The sequence below is a fragment of the Oryzias melastigma genome, linkage group LG6, assembly GCF_002922805.2.
Source record: "Oryzias melastigma strain HK-1 linkage group LG6, ASM292280v2, whole genome shotgun sequence".
Taxonomy (NCBI): Eukaryota; Metazoa; Chordata; class Actinopteri; order Beloniformes; family Adrianichthyidae; genus Oryzias; species Oryzias melastigma.
This window is the reverse complement of record NC_050517.1, coordinates 2,712,735-2,733,013: the sequence shown is the minus strand read 5'-3', so window position 1 is coordinate 2,733,013 and position 20,279 is coordinate 2,712,735. Positions and strand designations below refer to the sequence as shown.

Sequence of the window (20,279 nt, the reverse complement as noted above, 5' to 3'; positions counted from 1 at the left end):
ACCGCATGTTAAAAATGTTGTGTTTAACCGTCACCGACGACGCCTCAGGTGTTAAAGGGTTAAACCTTAAATAACTTTCAATGATTTACCCTCCATAAAAATGTATTTTCTCAAAATTATACAAGTTAGAAATAAAAATGACCGCAAGATAACATTGGGCCAATAATGACAATAAAATAAAACGATCTGGAGGGCCGGATAGAATTACCCAGGGGCCAGATCTGGCCCCAGGGCCTTGACACGTGTGTCCTACATGATTTCCAACAAACCTGCCATTGAAGCTCTTTATTGGCCAGACACACCTGATCCAGGTAATCAGCAGCAGATAAGAGAGGATTTCTGGAAAACCAGTAGGAGGCCGGCCCTCGAGGCCTGATTTTGATCTGATGTAGCTGCTGTGACTGTTAGCGGTCTGTGGCTTTGTTTTGTCCTGCTGAAAACTCAGGCTCTTCACTGAACCATGAAGCCGCGTTCAAACCGACCTTGGCCACTTCCAATAAAAACTCTATGTAAGCGGACATACATGAGTGAATCGGGCGTCCAGACTCTGAACCAGACAATGTTGAGTGTTGAAAACACCTCACTACCCACACTTTATTTAACTGTTTTTGGACTCTACGTACAAAATGTGCATCCAGAAAAAGCGGGTTAAAAGTTAAAGCAGGGTGAACTTTGACCAGTCAGGGACTTTGATTGGGTAGTGATTCATGAGTAACATCCTTTTCAAAACGTGGAAGTGCTAATGAAACCTGATCGTAAAGGAGATATTAATAATAGTCCTTTCTGCCCGGCTGGAAATCTGTGACATCAAGCCTTTTATATATCAGAATAGAGGAGTGAAAGAAAAAGCCGTCAGCCAGACTAACCAGATCTGGACCACTTTAAGATTCTTGCATCTTGTCTCTTTCAAGTGTAGCTAGTATCAGGTAGCAACAGTGAAATATGAACACCATATGCTAAACGTGCGTTCATGAACGCTAGGGCTGCCACGATTAGTCAACTGATCGACCACTAATCAACTATTAATATAGTTGACAACTAATTTAATAATTGATTAGTGGTTACTTTATATTAAATAAAGCCAGAGTGTAGTAAAGTTGAAAGTTATAATGGCATTCTGCTAGCTTTTTGGATTATTTTGGCATTTATTAAGGTTTTTTAGGCTATTTTGGAGTTTACCTAATATTTCAGCTACATGCTAGCTGTTTTGGCTAACTTTTTTTAAATTTTAGGCTAATTTGGCATTTAACTTAAATTTTAGCTGCTTATCAGACTTAGCATCTTCAGCTATCAGCACTAGCATCTTCAGAGGCCAAATTCAGCTTACAGCATTCACACTAGTGTGAATATATCTAGTTTTTAGCTAGTTTAAAGCTAATGGTGGTTAAGATTTGTGTTTTACATCCACTTTATGCATGACCCAACTAGTAGAATCATCAGAAAAGATAATCAGTGATTAGTGGACTACTAAAATAATCGTTGGTGGCAGCACTAGTGAACACGCGTCACATGCCTGATGTGGCTGTAGCATAAGGGGTTCAATATTCCTGTTAAACCTTTACCTTTAGACTACAAGCGTCAAACTCCAGGTCTCGAGGGCCGGTGTAGGTAGCAGATGTGCTCGGCCTGTCAGATCAGCTCGGGGGCTTGCGACTAGTGATGACGTCACACAACTGTAACAAACCAGTTGGCTAATTTGCAGTTTTTTCTGTACTGAAACTGATGTTTACAATAAAGTTTTTTTTTTTAAAAAAGAAAAGAAAAAGTGTTAAGATCTGCTCGGGCTATTATTTATTATTTTGGCATTGACAGCTCCTTCACTAACGTCTGCTCTCCTCAGGGTTTGTGTAACGGAGCAGAACGTGAGCTGCATATTCTAGCGGGACTTCATCCGGTCCGTGCGACCAGAAAGAAGTTCAACATTGGCAGGATGTATTTAGAAAAAAATACGTGAGAATAATTACTTTCTTTTTTTTAATGTACGACCAACAACAAGCTAGCATGCTACTCGCTAGCACCCACTTTACCTCAAACTTCATGCTTCCCAGCCTGATTTCTCTCTATTTAAATAACGATCATTATCCTGTGATGATTCCTCTCGATCGGATTATTTCGTTGTCAAGGTTTTTGCGGCTGATTGCAAATATTCCTTCTCTTTTTGTGATTCTTAGCGTATTTGTTTGGACCTCCTCGGTTTTTTACTCGGGAAGAATCCGTGCATTGTTATGGTGGAAGAGTGTAATTCCCCGTGTCACGTGACAGTGGTCTAATGGTCCGGACCAATCACAATCTTACACGTCATCTATGCGCCAGCCCCCGAGTGTGGGGTTTTGGGGCTGACATATTTTTGCTTCACTTGATTTCCTTCCTCTTTTCACCTGTTCTCTTAATTAACACACCTTCATTTGATTGTCGTTTTCTGTATTTAAGCTGCCCTTATCTGTTCACTTGTTGCCAGATAGTTTTGTGTTCTCTTTTGAGTGCCACAGGCTTTCCAGTCTCTTTTGAGTTTGGTTAACAAAAGAAAAAGTAGAATAAATCCTGATTTTGACTGGTTAACTCTGTTTCTGCGTCTGTGTCCTCGTCCGGTTCCTGACATTACCATCTGGCCATAACATGGACACAGCAGATGCAGACACGGTCCGCTCGATCCTCACCAGCCAAGAGCGGATAATCCGACAACAGGAGGAGCAGATGCAGGCTCTTCATCTGAGCCTTTTGGAGATCTCCAGTCGTCACGAGCACCAGTTCGCTGCTTTTGGGGGTCGGATCGATCTGCTGACGGAACAACTCCAGCATGCTTCACCGTCTTCCCCGCCTGTCCCGCCTTCCTCTGCTTCGACGCTGGGCGCGCCGCAGCTGACGTCATCAGCCCCCGCCGTGTCGTTGGCCAGACCAGAGCGGTTTTCTGGGGACTCTGGAGACTGTCGGGCGTTCATCACACAGTGTGAGCTGCATTTCGAACTGCAGGCTACCAACTACCCGTCGGATCGCTCCAAGGTTGCTTTCATCATCTCCCACCTCACTGGCAGAGCCGGGGCGTGGGCCACAGCGGAGTGGCAGAGGGGATCCCCCACCTGTGCTTCCCTTCCAGCTTTTCTCGAGTCCTTCACCCAGGTTTTCCAGCACACCAAGCCCGGCAGAGAGGCTGCCCGGGCCCTTATGCGGCTGAGACAACGTAATCGGCGGGTGGCGGATTATGCCATCGAGTTCCGGACCCTCGCTTCAGAGAGCAGCTGGAACCCGGAGGCGCTCCAGGATGCCTACCTGGAGGGTCTTTCAGAGGAACTGAAGGACCACCTAGCTCCCTTAGACCTTCCTCCGTCCTTGGAGGCCCTCATCGCCCTGACCATCCGTATTGACAACCGACTGCAGGACCGCAAGCAGGGCCGCCGGGGCGGGGTCTCACCTCTCAAGGATGACCCCAGTGACCTAAGGGGCCACCACTCACTGTTTCCTGTTTCTGTTCCGGCAGTCTTCCAGCCGTCCCAGTCAGCAGTGGAGGAGCCAATGCAGCTGGGTCGTGGTCGTCTTTCCCCTTCAGAGCGGAGGCGTCGGATGACGGCAGGTGAGTGCCTTTACTGTGGTCGGCGGGGTCATTTCTGCAAGGACTGCCCAAATGCCTCCGCTCGTCGGTAAGGGTGGGCTCCCTGACGAGCGGTGGCCTGGCGCCCACTAATTTCGAGTCCGCTTCCTGTACCTTAGGGGTGCGGATTTTGTCAACGGGGGGGGAGATACCTGTGCGGGCTCTTGTAGATTCTGGAGCAGAACAGAACCTCATCGACGCCGAGCTAGCCAAGCAGGCAGGCTTCAAAACTGAGTCATTGCCACAACCCCTTCGAGTTGTCTCCCTTAATGGTCGAACCGTTGCTACTACCACTAAAGTTACAGAGCCGGTTCACTTGATTGTATCTGGCAATCATCACGAGTACACACGGTTTTTGTTGTTTTCTTCCCCCCACAACCCCCTGGTTTTGGGTTTCCCCTGGTTGAAGACTCACAACCCTATTATTGATTGGTCCTGCAGCCGTGTTACTGGCTGGAGTGAATACTGCCACGCCTCCTGCTTGCGCTCAGCTCGGTCTCCTGGGGCTGACCCCGTCGCCCCAGAGGGGCAGCCGTCCTCACCTGACCTCTCTAGCGTCCCGCTCGAGTATCATGACTTGGCGGAAGTATTCTCCAAATCCCGAGCTCTCTCCCTGCCACCTCACAGACCATATGATTGTGCAATAGACCTGCAACCTGGTGCCACCCTTCCCAGGAGTCGATTGTATAACCTGTCTCGACCAGAAAGGGAGGCTATGGAACAGTATATCTCTGAGTCCCTGAGCTCGGGCATCATCAGACCCTCCTCTTCACCTGTAGGTGCAGGATTCTTCTTCGTGGCTAAGAAGGACGGGTCTCTTAGACCATGCATAGACTACCGAGGTCTAAATGAGATCACTGTAAAGAATAGATATCCACTCCCGCTTATGGATTCGGCCTTTGAGGCCCTACAGCAGGCCCGAATATTCACCAAGCTAGACCTGCGTAGTGCATACCACCTGGTCCGAATCCGGGCTGGTGACGAGTGGAAAACTGCCTTCAGTACGCCACTAGGACATTTCGAGTATTTAGTAATGCCATTTGGCCTCTGCAACGCCCCCGCTGTTTTCCAGGGGTTAGTCAATGATGTCTTGCGTGACTGTCTCCACCGTTTTGTTTTTGTTTATCTGGATGATATTTTGATTTTTTCCAGAGAGCCTGACGAACACAGGCGGCATGTTCGTCTGGTTCTCCAGCGTTTGTTGGAGAACAAGCTATTTGTAAAGGCGGAGAAGTGCCAATTTCACTCTCCCTCAGTTTCCTTTCTGGGCTTTGTGATCGCTGGTGGGGAGGTGAGGCCAGATCCCTCTAAGGTGAGTGCAGTGGTGAATTGGCCCATCCCTACAAACCGTAAGCAGCTCCAGCGGTTTTTGGGTTTTGCTAATTTTCTACGACGCTTCATCCGCAACTACAGCTCTGTAGCCGCGCCCCTTACGGGTCTGACCTCCACCTCCTCTCCGTTTCACTGGACCGAGGCAGCTGACTTGGCCTTCAAGCGCTTAAAGGAGCTCTTCACTACTGCACCAGTTTTAGCTCAACCTGATCCTTCCAGCCAGTACGTCGTTGAGGTAGATGCTTCTGACACTGGGGTGGGGGCTGTGTTATCTCAGCGGGGTTGGGGAGACAATAGGTTGCACCCTTGTGCCTTCTTTTCTCGCCGGCTTACTCCGGCGGAGCGCAACTACGATGTGGGAGATAAAGAATTGCTGGCTATCAAACTGGCCTTGGAGGAATGGAGACACTGGTTGGAGGGATCAACTCAGCCGTTTATAGTTTGGACTGATCATAAGAACCTGTCCTACCTCCGGACCGCCAAACGGCTGAATGCAAGGCAAGCCCGGTGGTCTTTGTTTTTCTGTCGTTTTAATTTTGTTGTTTCATACCGCCCTGGCTCCAAGAACGCCAAACCGGATGCACTGTCCCGGCAACAAGAGTCTTTGGCAGAGGACCGGGAATACAAGACCATCATCCCCCCGTCCTGTGTCCTGGGGGCTCTCTCTTGGCGGCTGGAGAAGGACATCAGAGCTGCTCAGTCTCAGGAGCCGGACCCTGGGGGGGGTCCTGCTAACCGTTTGTTCGTTCCCAGTGGTCTAAGGAGCCAGGTCCTGCAGTGGGCTCACTCTTCCCGGCTCACCTGCCACCCGGGGGTGCGGAGAACAATAGCATTCCTGCGTCGCCGGTTCTGGTGGCCCGGACTATCTCGAGACGCACGGGACTTTGTTTCTGGTTGTGTCACCTGCTCTCAAAACAAGGTCAGTCACAGACCACCTGATGGAGAACTACACCCCCTGTCAATCCCAACCCGTCCTTGGTCACACATTGCCTTAGATTTTGTGACCGGGTTGCCTCCCTCCTCTGGTAAGACTGTGATCCTGACTATCGTGGACCGCTTCTCTAAAGCAGCCCATTTTGTGGCATTAACCAAACTGCCCTCTGCTGCAGAGACCGCCAGGTTGGTCCTTACGCATGTGTTCAGGCTGCATGGTGTTCCTGTGGACATAGTCTCCGACCGTGGACCCCAGTTTGTCTCTCGGGTGTGGAAGGCCTTCTGTGCAGCCTTTGGGGCAACGGTCAGTCTCTCCTCAGGCTTTCACCCCCAGTCCAATGGCCAGGCAGAGCGGACTAACCAAGACCTGGAGACCGCCCTCCGGTGTGTTTGCTCCCGCAGCCAGTCCTCCTGGAGTTCCCTGCTACCCTGGGTGGAGTATGCCCACAACTCCCTGACCTCCTCGGCTTCGGGTTTATCTCCATTCGAGTGCTCCCTGGGCTATCAACCACCACTTTTCCCGGAGCAGGAGAGGGAGGTCGCAGTACCATCAGTCCAGCACCACTATCGCCGCTGCAGACGTATCTGGCGGGAGGCCCGGGCTGCCCTGCTACGCTCGTCTGCCACTAATAAGAGGTTGGCAGATCGTCACCGTACTCCTGCTCCAGTGTATACCCCAGGTCAGTCAGTCATGCTGTCCACCACCAACATCAATCTCCACACTGAGACGAAGAAGCTGTCCCCGAGGTTCATTGGCCCGTTCGAGGTGGTACGGGTGATCAACCCCGTCGCAGTTGAGCTCCGTCTCCCCAGGTCACTGCGCATCCACCCCGTCTTCCATGTCTCCCAGATCAAGCCACATGTTACCAGCCCTCTGCAGCCGCCTTCTGCTCCGCCTCCTGCCCCCCGCATCATTGATGGACACCCAGCCTACACTGTTCGACGCCTACTGGATGCCAGGCGGCGAGGGAGGGGCCTGCAGTACCTCGTGGATTGGGAGGGCTACGGTCCGGAGGAAAGGTCATGGGTCCCAGCCTCCAGGATCTTAGACCCCGCCCTCATGCAAGAGTTTCACCGCCGCCACCCGGAAAAGCCAGGTGGTGCGCCCAGTGGCGCCCCTTGAGGGGGGGGTAATGTGGGGTTTTGGGGCTGACATATTTTTGCTTCACTTGATTTCCTTCCTCTTTTCACCTGTTCTCTTAATTAACACACCTTCATTTGATTGTCGTTTTCTGTATTTAAGCTGCCCTTATCTGTTCACTTGTTGCCAGATGGTTTTGTGTTCTCTTTTGAGTGCCACAGGCTTTCCAGTCTCTTTTGAGTTTGGTTAACAAAAGAAAAAGGAGAATAAATCCTGATTTTGACTGGTTAACTCTGCTTCTGCGTCTGTGTCCTCGTCCGGTTCCTGACACCGAGCCGATCTGACAGGCCGAGCACATCTGCTACCTACACCGGTGTCCTATATGTTTTCCAACCAACCTGCCATTGAAGCTCCTTATTGGCCGAACACACCTGATTAGATAATCAGCAGCAGATGAGGCAGGATTTCTGGAAAGCTTGATGAAGGTTGTGAATTATGTTCACGTATGGCAGATGTTTTGTTGGCATCTGCAGGCGACACTAGTAGTTTCTGCAGACACCCAAGGGTCTAATAGCAACATCATTGACACAGTCATGTTGACAAATGATGCGGCGTCCTCGGTGTCCTCCGAGGGCCTCAAAACGATGCTCGTCAGACTCGTCCCTGACACACAGAGACCTCCAGCATCTCCGACTCTTTTAGGATAGGGATACGGAATCATGCATTTAAAATGTATTTAACAATTTTTCACTGCACTCGTTCACAGATAGGAGCCCCCCCCCCCGTAAGACACTCTTTCTGCAGCTAATTATGTTAAAGACTTGATCTCAGTGGACTTGATTAGCAGCTAGATGTTCTCTCAGCTTAATCTTCTCAAGGTTTTTTGCTTCTTTCTTGTTGACCCCCACACCAACTATCCTGAGACCTGAGGCTGACACTGAATTTGAAATTAGCTTAAGTGTAATATTTGTTATTTCCTTTATGCTCCGTTGTATATTTTATTTTTTTGTCTGAAATTTTCCAGCCTGTTCTGTTTATGAACATTTTCTTGTTTTATATTACAGATTTTTTTTGCCAAATGTGACTTTTTTGTTTGCCAACAGCTTCAACAAACTGAGAACAATTGAAGTACGTGTGTTTCCTCTTGAGAGAAACATTACTTAATGCCTCTGTGTCTGAAAATGTCTTTACACCCATTAAAGAAATGGCACTGCACTTTGCCCACTCTCCATTCCATCCATTTTCTGTAACTATGCGCCTCCATTAACTGTCAGGAATATGGGCAAGCTGGAGCTCATACATTATGTTTGCATGAATAAAAGTAGCATTTGTTAGAATACTGAGATGAGTCACTAAACAGAGAAGCTTTTTCTCCCCAGTGGTCTAAAACTGAAGAAATAAAGAGAAGGGAGATGTCCTGATGGAGACACATTCATCTTGAGAAGGAATGTGATCACAGGCTCTGATCAAAACATGACCAGGCTGAATTATCCACCATAAAGACACAAAACACCCACAAAAGCCCATTTTAGGTCAGTAAAAAGCTCGTTTAATTAAAACCTATTGCTTCTTCTCCCCTATGATGTGAACTTACTTTCATGAAATACAGTTTTAGTAACACTGAGCTACAGTAATAGGTACAAGGACCAAACCATCGGTTTATTGTTTAAAAATCATCGGCCACAACACATACAGTAACCATGACTACAAGCATGGAGATGACGGGGGGGGGGGGTCCGCAGGCATGCCACCTCCCTGGAAACTGTTGAAGGAAGCTGTTTGCTCTGATGAAATGAATTCATCTCCTGTCATTTCTGCTGTCAGATGACTGATTTCCCTGCATCTTTTACAGACACATTTTATCATTTTCTTCGTGCATTGATTAATTGGTTTTATTCTGGGGAGATTTATGGGAAATCTCATGACAACGTTGTTGTCATAATTAATAGGTTGTTGAGACAAGCAGGTCCAGGTTTTCTGTCTAAGCCTTTAACACCTGAGCTCCAGTGTTTATGTTCTTTGATTTACTGTAACTTCTCAAGACGCTTTTGTCCTTCAGAATCTACTGGAAGGACGTATATCGTGTTAACAGTAGAAAAGTTACAGTACGTTGTTAAAGATTTTGTGTTTAAACGTCACCGGCGACGCCTCAGGTGTTAAAGGTTTAAAGGCAGCTGGTGAATATTATAAACTTAAACTATTTCATTGAGTGTCATATTATGGTGGCCTTGAAGTGGAAATCACATCAACAAATCCCTCTATGCAAAAAAAAAAAAAAAAAAAGTTAAAAGATCACAACAACAATAAAAAAGGCAAAACATAAAGAAAATACAACGTCACATTTTAGAAATTAAAACTAAATTCCAGAAACAAAAGCATAAAAACATATTTTGGAAAACAAAAGTATTTTTCAAAAATCAGAAATAAATGCTGAAAATGAACCAAAAGAAGAAAGCTACTGAAGGTTGGTGATGAAATGATGACATTCCAGTTTGAAAATCGATAGAAAGCAGACGAATGTTTTATCTAAAAGTTGTGGTCAAACTTCTACCAGCGTGTGCAGTGCTGTAGAACAGAAGCTTCAAGAACTCTCTTCTGGAAATTACTTTTGTTTCCCAAAAAATGTCCTTTTTTATTTTTTTTGAATATTTTTCTTTTTGGAATTATGTTTAAGTTTCTGGTCATTTCTTTTGATTTCCAAAATGTGAAGTTCATCTTCTTGGCCGCTTCTTCCCTGTCGGGGTCGCGGGGTGCCGGAGCCTATCCCGGCTACAAATGGGCAAAGGCGGGGTTCACCCTGGACAGGTCACCAGTCTGTCACAGGGCCTCAATCACACACCCATACACTCTCACATTCACACCTAGGGGCAATTCAGAGTCACCAATTAACCTATGAAGCATGTTTTTGGACGGTGGGAGGAAGCCGGAGTCCCCGGTGAAAACCAACGCATACACGGGGAGAACATGCAAACTCCACACAGAAAGGTCCCAGCCGGGATTTGAACCGGGGCCTTCTTGCTGTGAGGCAAGAGAGCTAACCACTGCGCCACCGTGAAGTTGTTTTTTATTTGTTTTCCTTTTTTAATTGTGATCTTTAATAGGGATGTCCCGATTCAATCCTGTGATCGGAAATCGGGCCCGATCACGTGGTCGATGACTTGATCAAAATCGGACGTTCTCCCCCGATAAGGATCGGATGGTTATTTTATTCTTATTATGATCAGTGCTTTATATTCAAGCTTACAATTCTGGATAAATACTCCACTAGAAGTCTGGATGTCATGAAAAGATCACAAAATGTTGTTGCTGTAAAACGGAGCAGAAAACGGCAGCAGTTTCAACAGAAACAATTCAGTCAAGCTAGCTAGATGATCACAGATTCAGACTTCTGGGATCAATAACTCTTTTAAAAACGCTTTAAACTGACAGCAGGTGTATCTACTAGGGGTGTGCCAAAATATCGATATTACGATATATCGCGACATTTAGTCCTGCGATCGATTCTCGATGGGTTCTCACCAAGTATCGATATTATATTTTCATTTTAAGAGGCTGTTACAGTGAGCGTCTGAGTCTCGCGCCGGAACTATTGAGCAGATGGGCGCGCTGCGTCGGACTTTTAATTGCGATGCACGCGCTCATTCGGGAGAAGCACCGGTGAGATACCGGCTCTGTAGCGCGTGTGTGAAGCATGTCTACCTGTCAGCATTTATCCTCCATCTGTAGGAGATCCACCCGGTAAGAAGTGACTTTGTCTGAGCGCTAGAATGTCAGCGATCACTTACTTCCTGTTTGCTGTGGGAACTGGGCGCGTGCTTCGCAGTTGTTTGTGTGTACTTCAGGTACCGGTCGAAATTTTTGGTTTTGTGCACTTCAATGTTTAACCTGCTGGTGTACGGTGTAACTTTGATAAATTTATTATGTGACGTTTTCAAACAATGTAATTACTTGTTGCTAATGTTAATTTAAAGTAATTTTTAAATAAAAAAAGCAGGATTTGATGTATGAACTTAAATTTAAATGTAATTAAAATAAAGTACATGAATTCACTGTAAAATTAGGGAGGTTGCTAATTAATTGAAGCACTTAAAATTATATTTATTGCCATTATTATGTGTGTTTTAAGGTTTTTACCTATTGACTGCTGACTGACCAAATAGAAAAATGATAAAGATTGGAAAAATAATCTCAAGTAACAGTCTGAGTAAATCAGCCTTCAATTTTGGATGCTCAGCCCTTTTCAAGTGAGGGGAACAAAAAATGCTTGTCAAAGACAGTATTACTGATTTCAGCAATGTTGCACAAGTGTCTATAATTTGTTGCACAAAATAAGAAAAGTTGTTTATTATGATTGTGTGTAAGCTTATTTAAGATAAATCTGGATATATTTTCCCAAAAAACATGTTCTTCTATATAATAATGCTAGTTATTAGAGAAGATTTTTACCAATTATCGCAGTATCGAGATATCGATATCGTGAGCCATATATCGCGTATCGTATCGTATCGTGAGGTACCCAGTGATTCCCAGCCCTAGTATCTACTGGTTTGTCTTAACGTAAACAACAACCTCTTAAGGTATTCCAACAGAAAAAGACAGAGTTTTGTTTCTTTGTAAGCTTTGTTCTGCCGACAGACAGACAGATGGCTACACAGCAGCTGCTAACTGCTACATGCTAGCTCCGTGATCTAACTCCTTAGGACCAGAGATGTCCTTTGATATGCCTGTTTTATTTATCTGACGGAGAAATAAAAGTTAAGAAAATTAACTACTGTGGTAATAAAACTGAAAATGTGATGTCTTAAGAACTTAAAAAGAAGGACATAATCTTAAAAAATAAACAAATATGTAAATTAAAACTAATAATTATATCAGCTCTCCACGTACCTAGTATTGCTCAAAGAGGGAAAATTATAACATACTAGGGATGCAATGATTCCCTTTCCCCATGACTGGGTTCAGCTAAGGCGAAGTGATAAATCGAATTTATTGATACAGTTAAATGTATTGCTTAGGAAGATGTATTTTTGGGGAAATCCAGATTTTGTTTTCCCAGCGCTCGGTTCTTAGGCTGCTGTTGTTTGAAGTAAGGTCAGCCTGTCCGTTTCACAAGTGGCAGCAAAGAGGAGCTTGTTCCCAAACCAGGAATGACTCCTTCGGTTCTGTGGAACTGGTTCCGTTTTTTGACTTCAGACTTTAAGCAATACTCTGTAGAATCTGCTTAAAGGTTCACGCAAACAAAAGTAGGAATACAACTTATTAGTTTCAGCACCTGAACCAGAGACTCTGTCGAAAAGTGTTTCTCTTATTTCTCTTGATTTGTTTATTACAACATAACAACAAAAAACAAAAAAATCTGAAAAATCCTGTTTGGAATTTGCTAGTAAGCAAGTAACATAAAAAACTTTCATTCTTGCTCTCTGTTAAAAAATAAATTCTTAAATTTAGCACAAAGCAGGTTTGACACTTTAAAGCACGTGTCAAAGTCTAGGCCCAGGGGCCGGATCCGGCCCTCTGGGTAATTCTATCCGGCCCTCCAGATCCTTAAGGTCATTAACGGCCCGATGTTATCTTGCACTGATACCATTGAAGAAACAATACGGTTATGGAGGCTGAGAGATCCGTTCTGATGATCTCTGGCTTTCTGTTCGGAACAGTTTTACATCACAAAGGTGTCATCATCCTCTCACTCACAGCACAGAAAGTAATCATTTGGGATGTTTGTAAGTTTAGTTTGTCATATAACATGAAATTAAAGTAAAGAAATTGAAGTCTTTTTTACACCTTTAGTTTATTTCAAACTTGTATAATTTTGACAAAATAGATTTTTATGGAGAGTAAAATATTGAAAGTTATTTAAGTTTTAAGTTGATTTATTCTGGATTAATATTCCTGTTTGTGTTTTAGTTGTATTTATGTTTAAAAGTTAGGTTTTTAAAGTTTTAAAGGTGTTGTTTTAGTTTATCCAATCAATGTTTATCCTGTTCGGCCCGTGATCTAAGGTATGTTTTGGACTGTGGGCTCGGTGTGAAAAAATTGAGGGTATCCCTCTCTAAGATCTCTAAGATTGTTAAGAGTGAACACTTTTCAAGCTAATCACAGGAGATCTGGAGGTATTTTCCTCATCAGTCAAAGACTCTGTGCTGCCATCTAGAGTTTGGAGGTGTTTGTAGACCGATGCAAGCATCAGGGTCAGTAAAGTCTACTCCCCACGTGATGCTGTATTTTTCAGACTATAAGTCAGTTTATTTTTTTCTGTTTTTTGCTATAGTTTGGGTGGGGTGCTTACTTATATTCAGCTGCAACTTGTGATTTTTCTATATTTTATTATGCTTTTTTTCTGTTGTGACTTATACACTGGATCAACTTCTGGTGCACAAACTATGGTAGATTTGTTCTGATGAGCTCAACGTCAGGGCAGTGAAGATCCTGCTGGTGTTGCTGTGGAAACAGACAGTGAAACACAAACTTTCAGAATAACTTTGAAGAGAAATTCAGTTCTCTTCAGACTCCAGAGCCCCGGGTGCCATTTGGTAGGAAAAAATAATAATAAACACTAGAGAAATATTTCACAGCTTCTAACAAACTGCAAAAGTGCATGATGTGTCCAATTATCCAGAACCATTTGCATAATCCTCTCGGTTTCCTCTCTGACATGTTCTCTGTGGAACCTGAAACGTGCCAAAAAATGCTTGAGTTGGAGAAATTTCAGTCAGCAATTTAAATGATGAACATCTGCAATCCTGAAGAAAAGTTTTAGCATTCAGAGGGAATTTTGTCCTAAAGATCCCAGAATTCCAGATGGCTGAGTGTTGTGGTTGTGAGGTGGCTGAGCCCTGCAGGTTCCTCCTGGCATCACAGCTTCACGCACAGCAAGTCTCTCACAGTACAAGACTTTTGACTCTTCATAGGAGCTGATTCTGACCGGGTTCACACTCCGGGATGAGCGGCTCGCCATAACATTTTGTCAGGAAAAGGGGTCTTTTCCAGCTTTCTGCAGTCAAAACTCATCACATCAGTTTGTGACAGCATCAGCGATGGGCTGATCACTCCAACATAACACACATGTGTGCAAGTGGTCTAAGGTTTTGTTTGGCCTTTCATTCATGCAGGGTTTGTTCATTTGTATTTCCTGCTTTGTCTGGGCTCTCCTGCCTGCTGTCCTGCCAGGTAAAGCCGCAGCATCCCACATCTGCTTTCTGATGGATGAACATCTGTATTCACACCCGCCAAACAGAGACACACAGCAGTTATCCTGAGATTGTGCAGGGCTCCTTTGGGAGCCAAAACACCTTCAATCCTCTCCACAAAGGAATCATTTGCATCCGTCACCATAACAAAATCTGGTAATTGCTGCTGTGTGTCCCAAACCATTCAAACGCACAACAACAGAACAAACCAGCAACATTTCAGTTCATGCACCCATTCTCTGTCACAATGTGTTTTCAAAAACACTTCCAATGATTGTAAAAAGGATCCTATAGTCCCTGTCTGAGTTTTTAGGGAAATTGACTTTCTTACTGAAACATTTCACATTCTGTAGTTAAAACTAATTCAAGTCGGGTTGTTTTTATCCCAACTCTCAGGTTAAAAACTCACGTTTTTAAAACATCAACTGGGTTAAAATGAAACCACTATAACCCCCAAAATAATATTGCTCTAAAAAGTAATCCAAAAACATGAATAACGCGGGAAATGACCCAGAGTGTAGCAAAAGAATAAAAGAGTAAATAACAGCCTAAAGTACAAATATCATGTTGTGTTGCTTTCTTTTTAAATCAAAAATAAATCTGTTTTAATGAGATACAATTCAGCCATCACCAAACATGGTCTCATGGTCTTCCTTTCTGCTGCTTTCGTTTTCGCATTTTCTAAACACATTTATCAGTGAAACGCTGTTTATGTGGAAAACCAGCAGCAGGTTGATTATCACAGATGTGTTTCTTCCTCCTGGTTTCCCTAAAACCCATTCTGGACAGGTTTGTGCTTCAGACCATCTCTGCAAACACGCACCAAAGGCTTTCGAGGCTGAGAAAATTCAACACGTGAGAGAAGATGAAATTCTCCCTTAGCCTGAACTGGAAAATCCTCAGGATTTAGAAAAATGTGGCAAACTGAGGATGAGCTTCAACTCCTGCCGCTCCCTCCGCGCGTGGCAGCGGAGTAAAGACGCAACAACTCTGACCTCTGAGTGGCACCGACAGGACCGGCAACGGGCAGGTTCAGTCTCCCTACCCTCCCATCTACCCCTCCATCATCTGCCCCTCCATCATCTGTGAGCAGAGACGCTGAAGTCTCCACATTGACAAACACGGACGGGAGTTGACCCCAGAAAGCGGATATTCCCAGACAAACCGAGCGCAAAGTGGAGCTCCTTCTCCACCAGCACGAGCGGCTCGCGCCAGAACGCACCGGAGTGCACCCCCCTCCGTGTGCATCAGCGTCCGTCCACTCACCTGCAGGAAACCGTGAGTTCAACTTTAGTGGCAGGGATCGCAGCGGTGAAGGGATCCGCGTCCCCGATGCACGCCATGTTCAGCCAGCGAGCTCGATCACAAGCCGCCACTTATCCCGCGCCCCAGCGGCGGCATGAGAGGAAGAAAACAGAGTGGAGGGACGGAGGCGGGAGGACGGCTCGGCGAGCCGCGAGTCTTCTTGAAGCGCAAAGACGGAGAAAACACAGCAGGACGCGTGAGGCTGCGCGCCGGAGCCGCGACTTTACGCGTCTCTGAGCTCCGGAGGGAGAAGGATGGAGAGAGGGGGTGGAGGGAGAGGAGGGGGCACACATACCGAAACACAACACGCACGCACACACACACACACCCACATACACACACACACACACACACGGTACAGTCTCCATCACTGAAAATAAACCCCAACAAGCTCGTTTGGCACCAATGCGATTTTACGCTCAGATTTTTTTATTCAAATGTTTCTATTGTTTATTAAGCTCGTTTTATTGATTTGATCAACATTATTTAGATTCCAAAATCTCATCTTCAGTGTCCAGCAGATTTAAACCAACATTCACTACAAATGATCAGGTAAAACTTAGAAAGCTGTAAAAGATAGTGATGAAAACATCGCATTCCATCCATCCAACCATCTGTCTGTCCGTCCATCCATCCAACCAACCATCCACCATCCATCTAAACCGTCCGTCTGTCCATCCATCCATCCAAGCACCATCCATCCAACCATCTGTCCGTCCGTCCATCCATCCAACCATCTGTCTGTCCGTCCATCCATCCAACCATCCACCATCCATCTAAACCGTCCGTCTGTCCATCCATCCATCCATCCATCCATCCATCCATCCATCCATCCATCCATCCATCCAACCACCATCCATCCAACCATCTGTCCGTCCGTCCATCCATTCAACCATCCAACCAACCATCCATCCATCTAAACCGTCTGTCTGTCCATCCATCCATCCATCCATCCATCCATCCAACCGTCCGTCTGTCCATCCACCCATCCATCCATCCAACCGTCCGTCTGTCCATCCACCCATCCATCCACCCATCCAGCCATCCGTCTGTCCATCCACCCATCCATCCATCCATCCAACCGTCCGTCTGTCCATCCACCCATCCATCCATCCAACCGTCCGTCTGTCCATCCACCCATCCATCCACCCATCCATCCACCCATCCATCCATCCATCCATCCATCCATCCATCCATCCACACACCATCCATCCATCCACACCATCCATCCATCAAGCTGCTTGTCTTCAGAATCAGCTGGAATGAAGTTGATCGTGTAAACATTAAAAAACATTACAATAAATCAAAGAACATTAACACTGGAAATAATGTTTTCATCAGGGCAAAGAGCTTCTCTGAAAAAAGACTTGAGCATCCAGCAGCAGAGTTGAGCTGGAGTCAAATGTTTGGAGCCACCTGAGCAAAACTAACTCAATTAAGTATCCCAGCATGAAGTCCACCGCTAAAAATAGGAATATGAGTGTCAGCTTCAATTAGTCTGAAGACAGAGACAGACAGTTGGTTCAGCAGGTCAAGCACCTGCTGGATTCTCCAATAAAGAGCTGTGCGTTTGGGTGATGCGGACTCATCTCCTGCAGCTCCCATGAGTGCTGCAGTGGAATGATGGGAACAGGATTTTTTTTTCTTGCTGTGGCTAATTTCACTGTGATGCCATTGTTGCCAAGTGCTGGACCAGAGGTTATCTGAAGAGCTCCGAGATGACTTTTCCCCATTAATTCAGGGCAGCATAAATAAAATTGAAGTGCCAATCATTTTCTAACTCAGTGTGCTGTGCTCAATTCATTCTGTTTTATTTAAGTTGTCAAAAAGGGAAACAGCCAGCAGACTCAGCTGACTGGAGAGAAATATTTGGAGAAGATGCTCACCAAAGGTCATTGGTCCATCAAACATGTTCAGCTTCGCAAAAACAAAAGCAGGAACAAATACTTTTCATTGGATCTATTTGATTCAGCTGGATTATCATGCAGCTTCTATAAATGGTTTTGAATCACAACTCCACAAATGACTTGCACTAGTAAAAAAAAGTTAATGGCGTGTACTTGTATAGAGCTTTTCTGCCTTTGTTGAAGCCCCAAAGTGCTTCACAGTGTCATGGAGCAACCTGCTGCTACCATCTCCGGTCACCAGAGGGAGCCCTCACCAGAGTTCTGAGCTCACTACCTGCCATCACCTGGACTCATCAGCTCAGCTGTTCCCCATCACCTCATCACCACCTCAGCATATAGTCTGGTTCCACACTTCACTCCTTGCGAAGCTTTGTTTGTGCCACCTTGCCTGCATCTCTGAGCGTTTACTCCTGACCTGATCTTCTGCCTCCGACCCTGCTACTCTGATTGCCTGCCGCCTGCCCCTGACCTTCGCCTGGACTCTGACTCCTCTTCTCGCTCGCCTCGGATGATCCCATGCCCGTGTATGACCTCTGCCCGTCTGACCCTGCTTATTCTGTGAACTGTGAATAAACCTGCTGCACGTGGAACCAGCTGTCTGCCTGTTTGTGATACACAGTTACAGTCCCATTCACATACTGAATGTGTGTGCTGAACACTGGCGCCAACCTATAAGCACCAGAGGCAAGGTGGAGTTCAGTGTCTTGCCCAGGGACGCTTGCAAAACCTGCAATCTTCCAATCAGAGGTTGACCGCCATGCCTGTCAGAAAGTGTTGGTGGAGGACCCAAAATGCAGGAGACCAGGCTTGGTGACAGGAACATAAAACATTTAATAAATTAACCAAAACATGACCAAAACCCATGGAAAAACAAAAATGGTGACAGAGCAGAGCAGATGACCTGAAAAGCAAGAACTGAAAAACAGACACTTAAATACACTGAGGGTAATTGGCTGAAATAAAGACAGCTGTGAATCATGACAAACCTGAAACTGATGTGACCGAGGGACAATTCAAAACAGAACTTGAGCCAAACCCATAGCATAACAGACACAAATCAAACCAAAGTCCAGTCCTCACAGTACCCCTCCCCAAAAGGGCTGATCCCAGATGCCCAAAAACAAAACACTTGGCAGGAGGGGACCTGGAGGGACACAGCAAAAACAAATCCAAAAGCATTCAGGGTTTCTTCAGCCAGATGGACGTGAGGGGCACCAGAACCCCTCCTCGGGATCAGGCTTGAAGAGGACCAAAACCCATAATATAACTGACAAATACCAAACCAATGTCCACAATCCTCACACGACCAGGGCACCACGGCCGCCCCTAATATGTAAATTCCTGTATTTAGATGTTAAGAACCAGAATCATGATAACTATGCAAAAGGAAGAAATAGTTAACCCTTTAACAGTGGAGCTCAAGTGTTTATGTTCTTTGATGTACTGCATTTTTTTAATTACCACAATCAATGTATTTCCAGTCGATTTTGAAGAAAAGCGGTCCTTCAGGATTGACAGGAATTATGTTGATTGTCTTAACCGTTGAAAAGTTACAGTATGTTTAAAGATTTTGTGTTTAAGCGTCACCAGCAACACCTCCGCTTAAATTGCACTTCTGAGTATTTCTTAACTCATATCTTGTGAATCAGGGGCATGTGAAAAAATGAAAAAGATCAAATTTGTGACAGAAAACCTGCTGGACGGACCACAAGCTTCCTTCTTCGCCCCATTCTGGTGAATTTCTCTGCAGAAACGATGTCCTAGAAAACAACAGAGGTTTGGGAGTTTTTACTAAAGACGGCATGATCATAATAAATAAGACCACTGGGAAGGCTTTTACCATAGATCCAAAGATGGTGGTTGTGAGCAGAAGATGTAGGAGCGGTGCAAAGATCTTTCTGCTGAGGCCGGCAGAAGAGAAGCTGCAGCTGCGGTAGAGGTTGATGCATGAAGCAGCTGATGAGACGCTCTCCTGCAAAAAAAAAAAAAAAAACTTTCTTGGAAAAATGCTACCGAATATGTTACAAGTTATTTTTGTCATGCAATTTTATGAACAAAACTCTCTGAGATTTATTTAGATTTATCTTCATTTTGGAGTAATACAAAACTTTGATTCTTTTCATTTTTTTAAATCAGAAAAATGCTTTTGGTTGTGTTGTGTTCATGGTGCTGATGATAAGATGACTAACAGCTTTGGCTTGTGACTGAGCGAACCCACAAAATGTAAGGAGCCACACCGATGAAAATGGTGTTCTTCTGATGACGGAGGACATACGTAAAAATGAAGCTTAAAACGGAATATTTCTTTATTCAAATCAAATGATCATGTAAAAATGATGAGGTGGCTTTGACTCAAAAGTGTGATCCTCCTCGGAGAGCCGTCGCCTCTCCTTCATGTACCAATCTTCTCTCTGATTGTCCATTTAAAACACTGCATTTCCATCTCTTTTTCTGATGTGCTGCCTGCATGCTAATTTCTCCCTGCACATCTTTCTCCAGGCTTCTGTTTGATCCCATCAACGCCTCTTTACCTTTTTGTCTCTCCTGCTTGCCATGTCTTTAACAGTGTGTGATTTTTTTTAGAAGCAGCCTCGGTCCTCGAAGAAGAAAACCCTTCCACAAAGCTGGGCTCAATCTGCAAAATTAGCTCCAGAAAGAGTTCAGTTGCTCCTCGTCTTTGCTCGGCTTCCTCATCACATTTCTCATGTGGCGTATTCTGAAAGTCCTATCTGCTCCATCAGATCCAAATCCCACCTGGCCCCAGTTCTTGAGGAGCTCCTTAATCCTCTTAATTTGGGATAAATCCACTTGTGCCACTGAAATGGAAATTGAATTTTGATGCTTCACAAGAAAACAAAACCTGAAGAAGGCAGAAACAATTTGCAGCTGACCTTTCACTCAAAGGATCCTTCCCTCCATGATTTCCTCTTAAAAACTCAAAAAAA

The 20,279-nt window shown here is 45.1% G+C and overlaps 1 protein-coding gene across 1 annotated transcript in view; it reads right to left on the bottom strand.

Annotated features, from left to right (window-relative positions):
* The window catches only part of LOC118598810 (copine-8-like), a 65,236-nt gene extending 49,191 nt beyond the window's left edge, over positions 1–16,045 (bottom strand). Inside the window, exon 1 of the mRNA XM_036212128.1 lies at positions 15,389–16,045. Coding sequence (XP_036068021.1) covers positions 15,389–15,465 — 77 coding nt within the window. The 5' untranslated portion in view covers positions 15,466–16,045. The remainder of the gene's footprint in view (positions 1–15,388) is intronic.
* Positions 16,046–20,279: the final 4,234 nt, after the last annotated feature.